Source organism: Filicampus tigris, chromosome 17 (genome assembly GCF_054856515.1).
Source record: "Filicampus tigris isolate MCC_2025a chromosome 17, RoL_Ftig_1.0, whole genome shotgun sequence".
NCBI lineage: Eukaryota > Metazoa > Chordata > Actinopteri > Syngnathiformes > Syngnathidae > Filicampus > Filicampus tigris.
The window spans coordinates 9,922,416-9,939,138 of record NC_141233.1 but is presented as its reverse complement, the minus strand read 5'-3'; the positions used below and the strand labels follow the sequence as shown (position 1 = coordinate 9,939,138).

Sequence of the window (16,723 nt, the reverse complement as noted above, 5' to 3'; positions counted from 1 at the left end):
TATTCATCACAGTTAAGATTTATTTCATTCAACATTTCACATTACAAATATTGAAAAATTATGCATACTGTTATATAAATAGTTGGCCGCAAACAATTAAATAACATTAGATTTTTCTTTTTCGTTTCACTAGCACTTCTACAGACCAACCCCTAGAAATATGGACATATCCGTATTACATAACTTAATCATTAGAAAGGAAAATACAAAAATAGTAACTTATAAAGTGAAATGACAATAAAAATTAAGGTGATATCTTAAGTAAAAAAAATGCTATTAATAAATACAACAGACCTTCCCATACACAGTTAAAAACTATTGAAATCTTGCCATTAAGTAACATTAACAGACAAATATTTAAATATTTATTTTCCTTCAGAAAATGTGAACCATATATTGTGGAGCACAATATAGCAATTAGTAAAAACTAGACACTTTAACATATTAAAAGCTTCACCTCAAAAATATAACAAAAATCTGATCAAAATTATAAAAATCAATTGTACATTCCAATTAAAAATATACCAATAAACAGCTAAATACATTGTTGACCTAGTAATTACAATGCAATCAATCACAGTAGCTTAAAATAAACAAAAAAAAGCAAATGAGCACAAAAAACTTTTTTGTTGTATGTTTTAAAAATAACTTCAATTATTTATATTAGTACAAATAGTTGGATTTCATTTCTCTCTTTTTTTTTTTTTTTTTACAAACACCAGCATGAAAAGGATTACATTAAACAGTAGAAAATGACTGTGAAAAAACATATTAACATCTTCTTTAATTAAATGTCTGCAATAATTAAAAATGGCATTTGAAAGAATTACATTGCAAAGAGTCTTTCGTCTGGAAAAAGGTTCAAAAGAAGTATTGCACATAACAACTTGAAAGTTAACTTGCAACATTGTTTTTTTTTATTCTTTTCTTTTTCACCACATTCAAGTCTTTAATCTCCCCTTCCTCCGCGTAGGTCAAGTCTTCATTTTTATTTTTTTTATCCGCATTTTTTTTTTCCCAACAGTGTTCTAGAAGGATGCTCGAGTCCGAAACGTTCACACTCGCCTATTCGCTTTTGTGTTACGCGCATCCCCGCTGAGGTCTGCCAATATGTGAGGGAGGGAGGACAGAAGGGATGGCGAGGGAGGGGTTGAGGTTGGGGTTCTCCTTAACGACATCATAGTCCAGAAACATTTGGTGCACACCACAACAGTTAATTTCCAAGCTAATTCACCTCTTTCAGCACTTTTTTTTTTTTTTTGTCGTCATGCATGCTAAGGATTACGATAGGTGCTAGTTGGCAAGTTCAAGAATATAGATACTATATATATATTTATTTATAATTTTTTTTTCTTCAAATATTAAAATATCTAAACACCAAACATCCATTCTTGTGATACGAGATTCTGCATTAAGTGTCCAACCTAAAATCTTTTTGCATTCGTCCCCCTTGACCAGATTTCCTCATATAGTGGCCAAGGGCTGTCTTAATAGTGGGGAGGTCTTTATTTACTTAACGGCAGGTTGGGCGAGGTCCTAACTGCAGATTGAGGGAAGCATTTTAGTATGGTAGCTGCATTTGACTGCATCTTGAGGGAGTCAACCAAAAGGGGGCGAGGCCTTTATGTACTCAGCTGAAGGTTAAGAAGTGTCTATTGGGTAGATTAGATTTGGGGAGGCATCAAATGGGGAGAGGCCTCCCTCTAACTGCAGTTTCGGGTTTCGGTTCTGAACTGCAGGCTGAGGGGGGCTGAGACTGTTTACATGCCTCAGTAGGTGCTGTTGTTTTGGTTAGCAACAGAGTTCAAATGGGTTCAGCAGAGGAGCGGCCACTATTTGAGGAAATATGGCAAGTACGGAGATGAAAGGTCATGTTTAACAACGAGTTTTAAGACCACAACGTTTTTTTTGTCTTTTTAAATGATTTCTCGTCATGCTATTAGAATTACTAGTAATCACCGAGTGGAAACATCTAGTGTAGGAAAAGCTAAGAAGACCAAGAGAGCGGATACACTTTGGTCTCTCCTCGGCAGATGTGACGTCGCACGTATAGTTGGAAAGAGTCCTCAGCACTGAAATGTATAAAAAGCATAATTGAAAATAACGTATATCTTGAAATCGCTCCGCTCTTTTGGGGTTTTTTTCTCTTCTTTAAAATGAACATTTCCATATATGCAGATCTCTCAGTAACAAAAGTACAAAAGCTACCTTTCACAATGTGAAAAAATTGAGGTATTGCAAAAAGGAGTTTCCCCATATTTGTGAAAAATGTGCCTAAAATGACTGCCGGAAATAAAAAGAAGGAAAAAAAAAAAAAGATATTTAGAAAAGTAGTGCATAATAAATGCTTATATGTGCATGATAAAATAATTTAGCTAGAAAACACTGTTCCAAAAAATCAGCAGGCCGTGTATAAAATAATTTTCTCATCTCATTTTGAACAGCAAATTCTTCACAAAGTGTTTGAAAATATCCCGGGTGCAAAAAGTCATATGAGGATCCTCACTTATGAGCAAAATCAAGTTTTCTCTGCACTCCTCCACTACTAAAATGGGAGGATTTTGTCAAAAATTCTCACTTCCACTGCGTGAATGTGCACTTTTGTTGTTTTTTTTTGTTGGGGGGGTGGGGGGGGGAGCTAGGAGGAAGTCTATATATGGTTGCAGTTTACTGCCAATGGGGTTTGACTGCACTGTTCATTTTTTTTTTTTCGGTAAGGCCAATCTTTGGTTCTCTGGAGTCTTTCAGGGGTGGGGGCTTCGAAACAGGATATGAGCTACAGTGCGACCCACTACTGCACAGCCGTCTTTGGTTCCCCAACCTGCTGGACTTAGGAGGGGGCCTCTTCAAGTGTGTGTATTGTTGTAGACTATCTTCAGTTATGCTTCAAAAACACATAGATGCTGAGTAGGATAAGCTTGGGAAGATGGAGGCCATATTTGAACTGCTTCGATGTAAAATAGAGCTTTGTGATGTTTTGTTTTTTTGGAATTTGGTGGCAGCTCCGCAAAAAAAGGCTACTTGGTCAGCTTTTTTCTTTTGCATTGTTTTTTCAGATGTGACGGTATGGTCGGGTTCTGGATCTGAAAGTGATGGGGGGGAGGGGGCCCGTAGCCACCCATTGCCATACATTCCCATAATGCACTCTGCGCACGACCGCGTAGGTTTCCGTAACAAAAATAAAAAGGTGACGACGAAGCTAGCGAGTACAAAAAGTGTGCGAGTAACATCGTAGCTCCGCCCGGAAAAACACGATAACACGGGCAGGCGTTCGTGACTTGCTGTTTTTTTTTTGTTTTTTTTTAACTGCATCCGGCACATTAGCAGCTGAGTTTGAGGTATTAGTTTTTGCATGTCAAGATGGAGATCGAAATTATTATGCGTCGAGATCTTTTTTTCTGAGAGAAAGAGAGAGAAAGAGTGTGTTTGGCTTTCAGGGCTTCTCTATCCTGTGCCGCTAGCTAATAAAACAGCTTTGGTTATCAACTAAGGGTATACTGGTATATTCTAGAACGTGAAATAAGTGCACTCTTCTTCAGCAACACCTTTTTCTTTCTCTTCAATTCACATTTACTCTTAAGCCTCAGTGGCGTCTTGGAAAAAATCTAAAATGAGCTCTGCTACCAAATAATCTATAATGTCAAATGAAAGAGTATTCGTTTGGGGGGGCCTCTTATTAAAAAATAAATAAAATAAAAAAATACATGACGGAAAGCATGCCAATTGAATAGCAGAGTACCAAAGCACTTCAACTTTCCCATACTTTTTTTTTTGGGGGGGGGGGGAAACAATCAAAAAATTAAAACAAAGCCACATTACACTTTGTTTCCTTGCTGGATATATTTGATATAAATCCTGTTTTCTCTTGTGAAAATATAAATATTAACTCAAAAAAATATTGAGCAAAAAGGAACCAGCAACAGAAAAGTGCATTTATTCATTAAATGATTTTGCGACTCCTGCACGACCTTGCAATCCTGCTCCCCCCGTCCGGCCTGCCCGCCTGACCGCCGCTCAGTTCCAGCGGAACGAGATGTGACGCGGCCGGTCACCACCCTCCTTCACCAGCGGCTTGTGGAACTCGCGGCCGGCGCGCGAGTGGATGGCCGCCCAGCAGTACTCGCAGTAGTACTGCAGGCAAGTGACGTTGGCGCAGAAGAACGGCGCAAACTTGCCGCCGCAGCGAGTCCCCTGGCACTCGTCGCACAGCTGGTCGTCCAGCACGTATGGCTTCACTTCCACCTGCAGGCGGAAGAGGGAATCGAAATTAAAATGTGCCGTGGATGTGTGAGCCCTCTAGTGGTATGAGAACAAATACATTTGCATCTAATCTTGAAAGGACTGTTTATTTCTACACACTTAGTTAGTTTACACCCCCCCCCCGCCCCCCTCTGAGTATAGTATTTGTATTCAAACTATGCATAATGTTACAGTAGCTTACAATATTAAATATTCTTTTGTCTCGTTTCTTTATGAACACTTTGGCCTATTGTATTTTAATCCTGGTCATCGTGGCGGTACTAAAGAGCGCTAAGAATTTGTTGTGAAAAAAATGAAGTCAATGGCAGACGGTGCAATTAACCTGTTGCCAAATAAGTCTTGGCTTCCTGCAAGTTTATTCGCTTTGTGTTCAATTAAACAGGCCCAGATTTCTCACGGAGGTGAGTTTGATACTTCACTTGTGGTTGCCACATTAGCTAACAGTTAGCCTAGCTTTTAAAATTTCTTCCACTACAGATCTTTCTGCATTTTTGTGCAATATGGATGAATTAAAAATTAAAGCATGTACCAGGCTTAAGATCTTTATTTAAATCAAGCAATTTTAAGGGTAACTGAGAGTGCCTCCGTTGATTTCAGTCAAGTAGTGCACTCCGTTTTGCCTCAATTCACAACGAATGAATCGATAATGACCAAGTTAATTTGCGTAATAGGCATTTTAGCTTGCCATCAGCATTTCTCAGTGCTTCCCCAGTTCTGATTTCCCCATCAAAAAAACCAAAAAACATCTCAGCATTTCTGTGGGTTATTAGATGACCAGAAGTAAATTATATTCATTGGACAACCATAGTTTTTGAAACTGGAAGACCACATACTATGCTGTGCTATGCTCCCTTGTCACTAAACAACGCTTCCTAGTAAGACTCAAGCTGGTGCACAACAAATTATGAAAAATGTGAGACGAGGTCACATTTCTTTCCACAAACCCGTTTATCGATTTCTCCATGCTGCAGCTGCACAAAGCGAGCACTGATAGCAGCAATGTAGCTCTGCTGATTAGAGAAGGCGACCCGCCCAGCTCCTTTCGGGTACTTCAGCTCGGGATCCGTGTCGATGCCGGCGTAGCAGACGCCGCCGTACAAGCGGTCCATGATCATGGCCAGCTCCACTACGAACAAGAGACGCGGCGCAACAGATCAACATCGTCCGCCAATTGTGCGCACTTTCAAACAGAATTATGTTTATAGAGGATGTTAAGTATACACAGCCAGTGTACGCAAACACACACTAAGTTGATGCAGACGGTGGAGCTGAGAGCTTTAAGCCATCAACACAGATGGATTAGAAGGTCAGCAGGGTCACATAGTGAACAGCACACCATTTCTTTGGAAAAAAAATGATATGGAAATGGTTTCTCCTACAAATGGGTGCATCTCAATAAATTTGAATAACAGAAAATGTAGTTCAGTCACTATTTAAAAGGTGAAACTCATTGATTCACTACACGCACTTGCACACACACACTCTTATAAAATATAGCAATTAGTATTCTTTTTTTGTAATTGAAATAATGAACAATCATCATGATTCGAAATGTTGAAATTGGCCTTCCGCAAGGTTTTTTCCTTCTGAGTTTATAATACGAATTTGACTTTTTGAATTGAACTACTGAAATAAAGTAACTTTTCGACACACAAACATACCCGATCAGGATTAAAATGTGAAATCCTCCAAATTCATATTCCAAACGGTGCCACAGAGAGCACAGGGGAAGTGTGAAGGTGAAAGCTGATGATTTCAGCAACTTCAGTGTGGATGCTGCGCCCAAACAAGGCTGTCACGTGTTTGAACACCAGCGAGCGTTTGCTTACAGCTGACATTTCAAAGACTGGCAGCGAAGCAATTAAGCAAATGTCGGAACACATGAGCGGGGGATAAAGCGCTGAGATCGTACTGATCAAAGCCGAGTTAAACATGAACAGCGCGCCGAAAACCGGTTGGGGAAAGCAGGGCAGATTGCAAATACATCTGCACATCATCCACCCCTTATGTTTGCATTCTAACAGTATATATCGTGGCGCTCCAAATTAAAATATATTTCATGCTTTGTTTCCTTAGCATTCACGCTGGCATTTCAAATGGGGAATCTGACAACTTCAAGTTTTGAACCTGGAATAACTTTCACGCAATAAAGTGAGATACGAGTTGAATATGTTCCTTGACCGTGGCTGTAACTCATAACACATATGTTCCCCCATTGAAATGAATGAAATGAATTAACACTACTGTCAAAAAACACACGTTAAAAAGAAATGGTAGTTTTGTTTGTCTCCCCGAAATTTTTAATCCCTATGATTGATGGGTTAAAAATGGTGTTGTTTTTTTAACTGATGCGTGTCTAACCATTCGCATCAGTTAGATCGCTTTCTCTGATCAAAACCAGTTCATGGGTGTGTAAACATGCCCCCTGGTTTGTGTACTCAGAGTGAAAATGCGTCGCAACAAACACGTGACGTCGCTCTCTCCTCTAACAACAGAATCATGAGAATGAGTAAACAGGAAGATGGTTTTGGGGAAGGAAGTACAAATAGTTGTTGTTTTTTTTTTTTTTTAAATGGAGCAAATCCCATGTTTGGTAGTAACTTTAATTGTTAAGTGGACAATCTAGCAGGCTACTAATTGACCAGCAAATAGCAGTGTACTTTTTTATTAGCAAGAATTGAGCATTTGTGCGATGAAAGGTGCTGCCTTGCTAATGCTACGTGCAAACATGCTAAACCAAAGACATGTCTATCGATTAAAAAGCGTGCTAGGTTTACATGGCACCTGCAGTTACGTCAACATCATCATAATGAGTTGGTAGTGAGAGCATCAATAACACCACATCCAGTTTATACAAAAGAGGTGGCGGTTACGGTAAAAATGAATGTGCTCATATTCAGAGGTGGGTAGTAAACAGCTACATTTACTCTATTATATTTGCTTAAAGTCAATTTTGGGATAATTTGTATTTGTCAGCTTGGTTTCATCAAAGCAACATTTTCATTTTACTTGAGTATTTGTGTCAGACAAAATGCTACTTGGACCCCGTTAGCTTGAGTTGAGCTACATTCCACTTTTATGCTACTTTTATTTTTATCTATATAGTTGTTTGGTGAACTCTACCTCGGGCAATGTCACTTGACTCTTTCACAAACCCAACATAACCACTAGCAACATTTCCCCAATCAAATGGAGCCAGACAATCGCATGAATGCACACAACATCTCCGTGGCACCAAACAGAAGCAACATTCTCACATTGAGCGTGACTCAAGTTAAAAGAGGCACAACACCCCGACCTAGCATTGAATCCATGTTGACGTTAAGAGACGACAGAAATCTTTGTCTGCCTAAAAAATGTCGACATTTCCGCCTACAAGAACTCCGCTTCTCAAAACAAAGGCAAGGTACTAAGGTATTCATTTTGGCAAATAACAGCCAAGTGTGCATGGACAACCTGTTTTAACATAACCACGCCACAGTTCATTTGGAAACAAACTTGGAAGAGTTACAGCCGGTTTGTGTAACAGTGTTCGGATGAGTGTTCACGCTTGATCAAACAAACAAGTAATTGCACCATCGACAGAAAGCTAACAAGTACGAACACAGGAATGCGAGGAAGCTAGCATGCTAAGGGGCAGGGGGGGGGGGGGGGGGAATAAGCATTCCGGTAAGGGAGACACAAGCCTACCTGCACGAAGTGGGCGAGGGACACCTCCAACAAAAATCGTTTTCCTTGGGTCCAAAGGCTGAGATCCGTCCATCACAAAATCACTGTCGTTCAAGTTCCACGGGCGGATCTGGACCTGTCACACACAAAGTCAACAAAGTCTGAAACTTTGACACACATTGAAACAAGTTGAGCAAAGCCGGCGGATGTCTGCAGAGGGTTTCCACTGACCGGTTTGTCTTTGATGGTGGGACTGGAGACGCACAAGTACAGCTTGCCATCCTCCTCGATGCAGGCGTCGATCAGAGCCTGCACAGAGCTCTCGTCCTGGAAGAGCAGGAAGGCGTAACCTGCGCAAAGTAATATGCCCGCTTAAAGTCGCACCAGTCCCGGTGGACGTGCCCAAGCGATGCTGTTAATTCCAACTCACCTTTCGGAGGGAAGTAAGACTTGCTCTCGGCTTTATGGGGCCAGTCGACAAACAGGTGTCCAAAACGCCGGAAACTGGCAGTTATCTCATCTAGAACGAAACAAGACAAGTCGACATTGATTTTATGTTTAGTTTTTCATGGCATCCATTGTCGATATTAATAACACATTTGCTGATCTGTTGTCTGAAGCTGAGCCGTGCTTGGTCGTTATTGACAACATTTTTGCTGATCTGTTTTCTGAAGCTGAGCCGTGACTGGTCGTTACCTGAGCCCTGATCAGTTGTGATGTCATTTTCAGTCGACATAAGTGACAAAATGGCCGCCCTCTGAGCTGGCTAAAAAGGGATGGATTTTGCTGCCTAAATCATATTCCACAAACGCAATATTAATCAGAAGGCCGCGTTTCAACTATTGGGCCTGCTGGGAATATATTCTTGAAAAAAAAAAGTGTTTGGGTTGATCTCCTCATTCACCCAAAAAAAAAAAAAGAATCCATTTCACACACATTCATGTGGTTCTTCCTCCTTAGCAAACATTTTTCACTACTTCTCGTAAAATCATGACGTTATCACTTCACAGAACGTGTTAGATGGCCCAGATATCCGATACGTCGGATGCAAGTGTACCTTCATCTATATCTGGGGGCAATCCTCCCACAAAGACTTTGCGTGAGTAGCGCTCTACGCGTTCGCCATTCTGGTGAGGAAAACAGTGTGGAGAGCCCAGGCCTGCCAAACCCTGATCGCCACGCTCGTCATCGGGGAAGCCATCCTCCATGGGAAAGAGGGACGAATGGCCTAGAAGAAAAGAGGAGGGGAGAGGCACGGGTTTATTTCTTGAGGAGAGAGAGATCAGCAACAATGATTTTAATCTGACATCCTTTGCAACTGTGTCTTTAATATCGACACCACCATCTGCCACTGGCTTCAAAATACAACATTGTGACATCCAGAACCAAGAATGACAATCTATTGTAAAAAATAAATAAATACACAGTTCCGTTTAAGCCTTAAAACACTCCTTCCACACACTTCACATTTAAACAGGCTTTTTAAACACATTGGCGAAATCGGCTAATCAGCATGGGTGCTCGATTGATTGACAAAACACATTGTGAATATAATTGAATTTTTTGGATGGTTTTTTTTTGTCGACATTAAACGTCCAATCAGCCCGCATTTCATCGTCTAAGTATAAGCTACAGAATATTTTCTGTCATTTCATTTTTGTGGATTTCAGTCCGTGTTGTTAATGTCAAAAACATGACTGCCGATTACTCGACGTATCGCTACAACCGTCATTGTGATAAAGTCGACTGTTGATTATTCAGTTCAACCCCGAGTAGAAATACCAAATAAAAACCTTTGTTTCATAGTCCAAGCCTCCTCCAGTGTAATCACTGTAATGTATTTTAAAGACATAGATGGTAAACGTATTTCAACACAAAATATTTCGAACTGAAAAATCCCGACAGGGATTACTGCAACATCAAGAAAACACGTTTTTCTGCATACTTGTTCAACCTTACCATACTGGTGACAACTGACAAAGCATGCACACGAAACACATAAAATTGCCTTCCAGTCTACATAGCTTGACAGAGGATTGCGTGTGTGCGCGTGCCGCGTGTTGTAGGGGTTAAGCCCTCCCTTGCCTATGCCTGCTCCAATACAACCTGCCCTGAGCTGCTTTATAAAGATTTATGCCAGGGAGTTAGCTCAGCCACAGCTTACAGTATGCACTGCACTGTGGCGTGTGTGTGTCTCCAACCATGTGCCTGGGCTCCAGTGTGTTTCTATGCGTCATTAAATTTCAGCTAAATGCTAACAAGCGGCAATAGTCTTGCATAACATGCGTGCGTGCGTGCGTATAAATGTGTTAAGCAGTCCAACATAAGATTGCAAACATAAGCTTGTAACGATAAACGTTTGACACTTGGACAATCATGCAGATGGCGGATCACTGCAAACTGATATGAGCCGTTGAACCAAAAGCCAATAAAAGCAGAACAAAATGGCTTCACGTCACAAAGCAATAGTGAGATGGACAGCGTGGACTTTATGCGGCTACGCCCGTGATTTATGTTGTTACCTCGTCTCCTGCTATAACTCCTGGCTGCATGTGAAGTCAAAGAAGAAGGTGATTATAGAGGATGCACAGTACATTGTGGCAATAAGCATGCCAGGTGGTTGTGTGACAGTGGAAAGGATGTTAGCCACCATTTTTATTTATTCATTAGCCATGGAACTAAAGCAGCATGATATTTGTTTGTGTGTGAGGCTTGACGCATACAAATAAGGGACATTTGAAATCATTTTGCCACTATTATGTATACACTAACCGCTTTGGTTAAATATCAACAGTCTCATCTCATTCAAATGCACAAACCAGCTCTTAAAGTTGAACTATTTTTGTTTTGTTAATATGAGCAGAACATCACATGACAGCGAGCAGCACGGTGATTCAGTGGTTAGCATATCGGGCTTTATAGTCGAGAGTTCCTAGGTTCAAATCCCAGTGGAGTTTACGTGTTCTCGCTGCATTTATGGATGTTTTATTTACTCCCACATCCCAAAAAGATGCTAACTCGCCAATAGGTGTGAATATGAATGTGAAAATCTAAACTTTTTTTTGTAAAGTGGGGAAGCCTCAAAGGCACCTCATGGTGGCGAAATTGACTCATGAACTGAGCCCCCGCCCAGGGACCCTCACTCCGTTCACTTTCCGCCAATCTGTGCTGTAAACATAATCTACATCGCTTATCCTGTTCAGGATTGCGGGTTGCTGGAGCTTATCCCAGCTGACTTGGGGCTACACCCTACACGAGTCGCCAATCACAGGGCACAAATACAGACAAAACACTCATTCACACTCACATCATCACCGAGTGGGAAATGAAATCGCACAGACTGCACAAACAGTCTAGCGAGTGAACCAACATATCACTAGTGACCGATATAAACACGAGATGGATCCATTTGCAGGTGATGTAAAAAAATTACCAATCAAAAATGTATCAATTCTGATAAACATTCTGTTCATCATTCATTGAGAATTGTTGACAATGAATCCATCTATTTATCGCACAGTGGAACCTCCAAAGTGGAACGTATCAGTTCCATGACGCTAGTTGGCTAACTGGTTGGTTGTTTTTATTTCAAAACAAATGTTCATATAGGAACTAATGTGCAATGAAATATTGTGTCGGGTATAAAAATGTATACTACTGCATGTTATGAGTAACATTCTAACATCCTAAAATGACAAGTGTAAATAGAGGTTCAGCACAGTATGACAAACCAAAATAAACGATTCACCCTTTCAAGATGCGTGACAGAAAGTGATTGTTGCACAATACTGTCACTAAGTAGCATCTTTCCGGTTTGATCAAATGTCTGACAACACACGCACCTTTCAAAATAAATACACTGAAAAATGTTTACAGTAGCCAAAATTGATAGTTTTAATAGTTTAAATCACATCTATACCACCAACTACGACCCCAACACAATTTTTGGATCACACTGAACCTTAAAAATAAATCACCGATGCTAAACTTATTTCCTCACCGACAGTCAAGCCCATTTTATTCATACACACACTTAACGGGGACAAGGAAAAGTGACTGGGGCAGGATGTGAGAACAATGAGCACAACAACTGTCGTCTCAACAACAGTAATGGTCCAACGATGACAGCAGTTACAACATAAAGCAAGTACTGTTGTTAGTCTCCTGAGCTGTATGTATCACTTCCAACATTGACGTCTTTATCACCAATAACTTATTCACTACCAACCAGGGCTTTGGTGCCACCCTGTGGCATATTAGGGCATTACAGAGAGAGCACAAAAACGCTTGTCGACACTGAGCTAAAGTTTCGATGCTCTTTCTTATGCCATTGAATGAGAAACGATACACAAACCGTTTTCTGGTAGTCTAGGTTCCACTGCGAGATTTTATAATTGTCAAGTTGATGTTTGCTACGTGACCCTTGCGTCTACAGATCTTGAGGGACACAACAGCGCTTATCAGACACGCTCTGAAGGCACAATAGCGTCCTCTAAACCGGTGCTGAACGTATGAGACGCATGCAGTGCACGCTGCAGAGATTGCGGCACCGGGCCATCTAAAACGAATAGCAGCGGAGAGAGGATGAAGAGGCCGGAATATACACGAGCACTAATCTCCCAGCTCCCACAGTGAACTTTCCAACCCAGATGGACATTAACTCTGGGGGAAGGTCAAAGAAGGAGGGAGGGAGGGAGGGAGGGTGGGAGTGAAGGGAGAGAAACACAGACAGAGAGTGCAAAAGAAGGAAGCGGATTGAAACAAATCAGAGTTCTATAAAAAGATGAGCGTGCGCAAGAGAGGGAAAATAGATTGGAAAGACGCAGGAGCAAAAAAAGATGCAAAGAGGGGGGATGGGGGGGGAATAAAAGCGAGGGGAGGGATGTGCGCAGCCTTGCGAGGCCTGCCTATGCGCTGGCACCATCTGTCTCACGGCTCCATGACAGCTCCTGACCATGTGATCCACCCATGTGACCAGAGGATCGTGAACAAACCTACCGGTATCACCGGTTTACATCCTGGGCTCGAGACCAGACAGCGAAAACGCAGCAGCTTTAATTTTACAGCCAATGAAAATGAGCAGTGTCACATTTCGGGTTCAACATAGTTTAACTGACAAATATCATCCTATCAGGGGCCATGACAGTTTTTATATGGTTCTCTGAGGGTCATCCTAAATCTACGAAAAACGATCATAAAATCAATCACAACGTTTCTTATTGTATATTACGAGCATTTGAGGGTTCAGATGCTTTTGTTCAGTTTATCTGAGGTGTTGTTTTTAGAACAGCATAGCGGGCTTTGCTGTAAAGTGATCATCTCTACGGATGACATTTGAATCACTATTGAATATTGGAACACCTCAGTTCAAATATCGACAGGCCCATGAAAACCAAAACCTGAGTTGGTCAACATACGGACATACGTACCATTTAGGGGCAGCGGGTTGTCCCCGCCAGGATGGGGGAACCCCAGACGACCTGCACAAGGAGACACACAATGGTCATATTTAACATCATGGCCCCTCCTCGCGCTGTATGTGACACATGGATAATTTATTTAAATGTTGGACCAGTGTCGAAAGACTGTATATTCAGGTTAGCACTTCAAGCAAATTCTAAGTCAGACAAAGTCAGACAAATCTAGTAGATAACCAAAACTAATGAAATAACTCAAATTAAAATTGAAAAAACATTTTCGTTAATGAAATAAAATAGAAACGAAAACGCTTGTAAAAAATTAAAAATAAATAAACTTTTGTGGCTCATAGTGACCTATTTTTTTAACCTTGTGCATGACAAACACTCCATATATTAAAAAAAACAAACCAATAAAAACAAAATTAGAATGAAGCATTTTCAAAACTAAAAATCTAAAAATTTCATTTGCCGGAAAAATCATGACATGCCAGGTGGTATGCCACTCCAGGCCTGTAGGTGGCGGAAATAGTACATAAACCCTCATCTCGGGCTTTTCGCATTTTGCCATCACACAACACAGATTTTGATGGATGCCATTTGATTACAACGGGGACCTCTCAAGTCAAAGGTCAACAAAGTGTTTTTTCTTTTGAATTTAGGTACAAAATTTCTGTCTTTAAAATTAAACACAACTTACAATTCAAACCATCTAGACATCAGCAAATCTTGAGAGATGTCAGCGTTTTGTAATGTGCAACGAATGTAATGCAACAAAAATTGACTTGTCACATGGCCTGTAATGTTGTTCAAAGGTTTCATGATGGAAACTACTTGATCCTGGAGCTAATCGATTTACTTTACATAATTTCCTATTGGAAAAATTATTTTAAAACTCAAGAGACATGAAAGACATGTTATTGAACAAATTTTGTTTCAATTTGGAGGTTCCACTGTACTTCATCCAAGAACGGCGGACATCTTTCCAGCAGAAGAGCCCAATTTGTTTTGAAGTTGTCGACTTGAATATGGCTGTTTTTCTGAGAGTTCATTAGGAGTGGTAACGCTTAGGCTGCGGCGGCTACCAGCACACCGACAGTTGCCTCCACATCAATCTGATTAGAGCCTACATGTGTGAGACACCAACCCATCTCTCTCCCCCTGCCATCGACATCATTTCCCTGTCCAAACGTCTCACACTGCAGGCCTCCTGTCAGACATGTTCCACTTGCCAGGCCCATAAACAGCACAACTCAAATGCTCAAGCTGTGATGCCAAACACGCTTCAAAGTTATGCAAGCCCTGCTTTCTGCGGTGGTGGGGGATAATGAGATGAAAAAGCTGAAATAGTACAACCATTGTTGTAAGGACAGCGAGTGCCCTGTGATTGGTGCATTCCAACGCCTCTGTCACATGCAAGTCCGGAGGCCCCTCCCCCACAGTGTGGTTAGGGCGCCCGGCTGAATGCAAGAGATGCCGCGCATAAAACGAGACCTAGATTTCCAAAATCAGGACGGACCGTCCTTGTTTTAAAGGGATGCCGCCAAAAGTGAGATTTTTTTTTTTTTTTTCCCCAGCTGAACTACACTTGGCTATGCTGCAAAAAAAGGGGGGAAAAGTACACTCTGTAAAATAAAACTGGGCCCAATACAGTACCGTGCAAGCACAGCTGATCAATTGAATGTTAAACTTTCATGAGAAGGATGTGCTCTAGCATGAACGCCACTGATGTCTACAGGGTGGGGTGCTGCCATCGCCTGAACCTCCCACGAGTGCCGCCGCTTTACATGTTCACCGTTGAAATACATGCATGCACAAGCACACTCAAACTTGTTGGTGTACATCTGCGTGGATGCGTGGTGGGACTGCGGAACAGAGGCATCCTTTCTGCCGGTCGTGACAATGGTGGAAGCCATTCAAAGCAAAGCCACGTCGACAGTCGACATTTTCTCTCCCCTGTGCCGTCTGCTTTTATTCCTCAAACTTTTGCTCACAATTATGGTCCGAATGACAAATGTACGTGAATACAACACGTGTTCATTTATCATAATTGAAGTGCTCACCTGGGTCTCCGGAGCAAGAGGAGAGAGTATGACACGCCAAACAGGAGTCACTACTTTTGAGATAATGTTGAGTAGTTTAATTAAATGGACTTTGTAAGTGCTAAACTCTGTACAAACAAATGTCATGAAATCCTGGATGATAGATGCGGAAAAGGCTAATTAAACTGAGCAACAGTTTGCAGACCATGAGGCGGCGAGGCTGGATTTGGCATGATGCATCATGTGAAAGCAGCAGAGAAAGAGGCACTGTCGTGCGAAAAAATGTGATGAGGGTGCCTGAAGATAAAAGGCGGTAAAATGAGAGTAAATTCTGCTGTATTCCTAACCAAGCAGATATAAACGACCAAGTGGTATTCCACGGTTTGTCGGGTGGTACCTTGAAGCTGGTTGACCTCGGAATTGGTCGACTTGACAAAATATCTCATGGAGATCACCGGTTTGAAATAATTTGCTCCATAATTAAGACTGGTCACCATCATAAAACTTTAATCAGTTTTAAAGCCAACACAATTCAAATTTCTCTTTGAGATAATTGTATTTGGTCCATAATTAAAACTAATCGCCATCATAAAACCGTCTTTGATTGTGCAGTTCTCATGTATCGTTTTATTCTGCTATTTCGTTTCTCCTGTGTTTTCGCTCTCTTTTCTCACCGTCTCCTCTCGAACCTCGTTCGGTCCGACTGCATTTCAAATAAATATCCATCACTATATAAATAACCACGGAGGGAGTATATCAAACTCCCATATTGCACGGAAAAACTGCTTTGGCAATAGGGCAGACCCACCGTTCTGCATTATCGGGCAGCTGCAATGAGCAAGTTTGAAAAATGCAAGTATTGGTATGAAAAACACTTCTAGGCCCAAAAAATATTCTTACGCCACTGTGATTAACTAGTTAATTGTGCGCTGTCTGTATGGTACTATCATCACATAGTAACTATCTCTTGATGAAGTAAAAAGGAACTGTGGGCTAGCGCAAGCTAAACAAGCTCCAGTGAGCTGCGCTGACGTGATTATACTGACCTCAGGCATTATAGCAGTGCGATGTCCAAATTTTGTGCGGATATATTACATACTTTACGAGCTTTAAGGTGTCGGGCCTATCTGCGGATCCATCTGTGCCGAAGCAGACCAAAGTAGCCTTCTCACATTATTAAGGTAAGATTTACTAAAGCTTTGACAGCGCAACATTAGAGCACAGCTGGAGCTAGCTGAGCACAGTGGGTATGAGGCCGAAATAAATAAAAGGTGTAATGTCTTGCGGAGCTCATTTCAACATTGTTAGAGTGAAACTACGGCTGCAAAAGACACT

At 41.3% G+C, this 16,723-nt stretch overlaps 1 protein-coding gene across 3 annotated transcripts in view; it reads right to left on the bottom strand.

Moving 5' to 3' along the window:
* cpeb4b (cytoplasmic polyadenylation element binding protein 4b) overlaps positions 1–16,723 on the bottom strand; it is a 33,254-nt gene continuing 16,531 nt past the window's right edge. The window contains exons 4-11 of one of the 3 annotated variants that reach the window (XM_086012213.1): positions 13,359–13,409; positions 10,452–10,475; positions 8,987–9,157; positions 8,360–8,449; positions 8,161–8,279; positions 7,951–8,065; positions 5,205–5,386; positions 1–4,242 (exon numbers count right to left, since the gene is read on the bottom strand). In XM_086012213.1, coding sequence (XP_085868339.1) covers positions 4,015–4,242; positions 5,205–5,386; positions 7,951–8,065; positions 8,161–8,279; positions 8,360–8,449; positions 8,987–9,157; positions 10,452–10,475; positions 13,359–13,409 — 980 coding nt within the window. In that variant the 3' untranslated portion in view covers positions 1–4,014. The remainder of the gene's footprint in view (positions 4,243–5,204; positions 5,387–7,950; positions 8,066–8,160; positions 8,280–8,359; positions 8,450–8,986; positions 9,158–10,451; positions 10,476–13,358; positions 13,410–16,723) is intronic. The other 2 variants (XM_086012214.1, XM_086012215.1) reach the window with 2 other exon arrangements.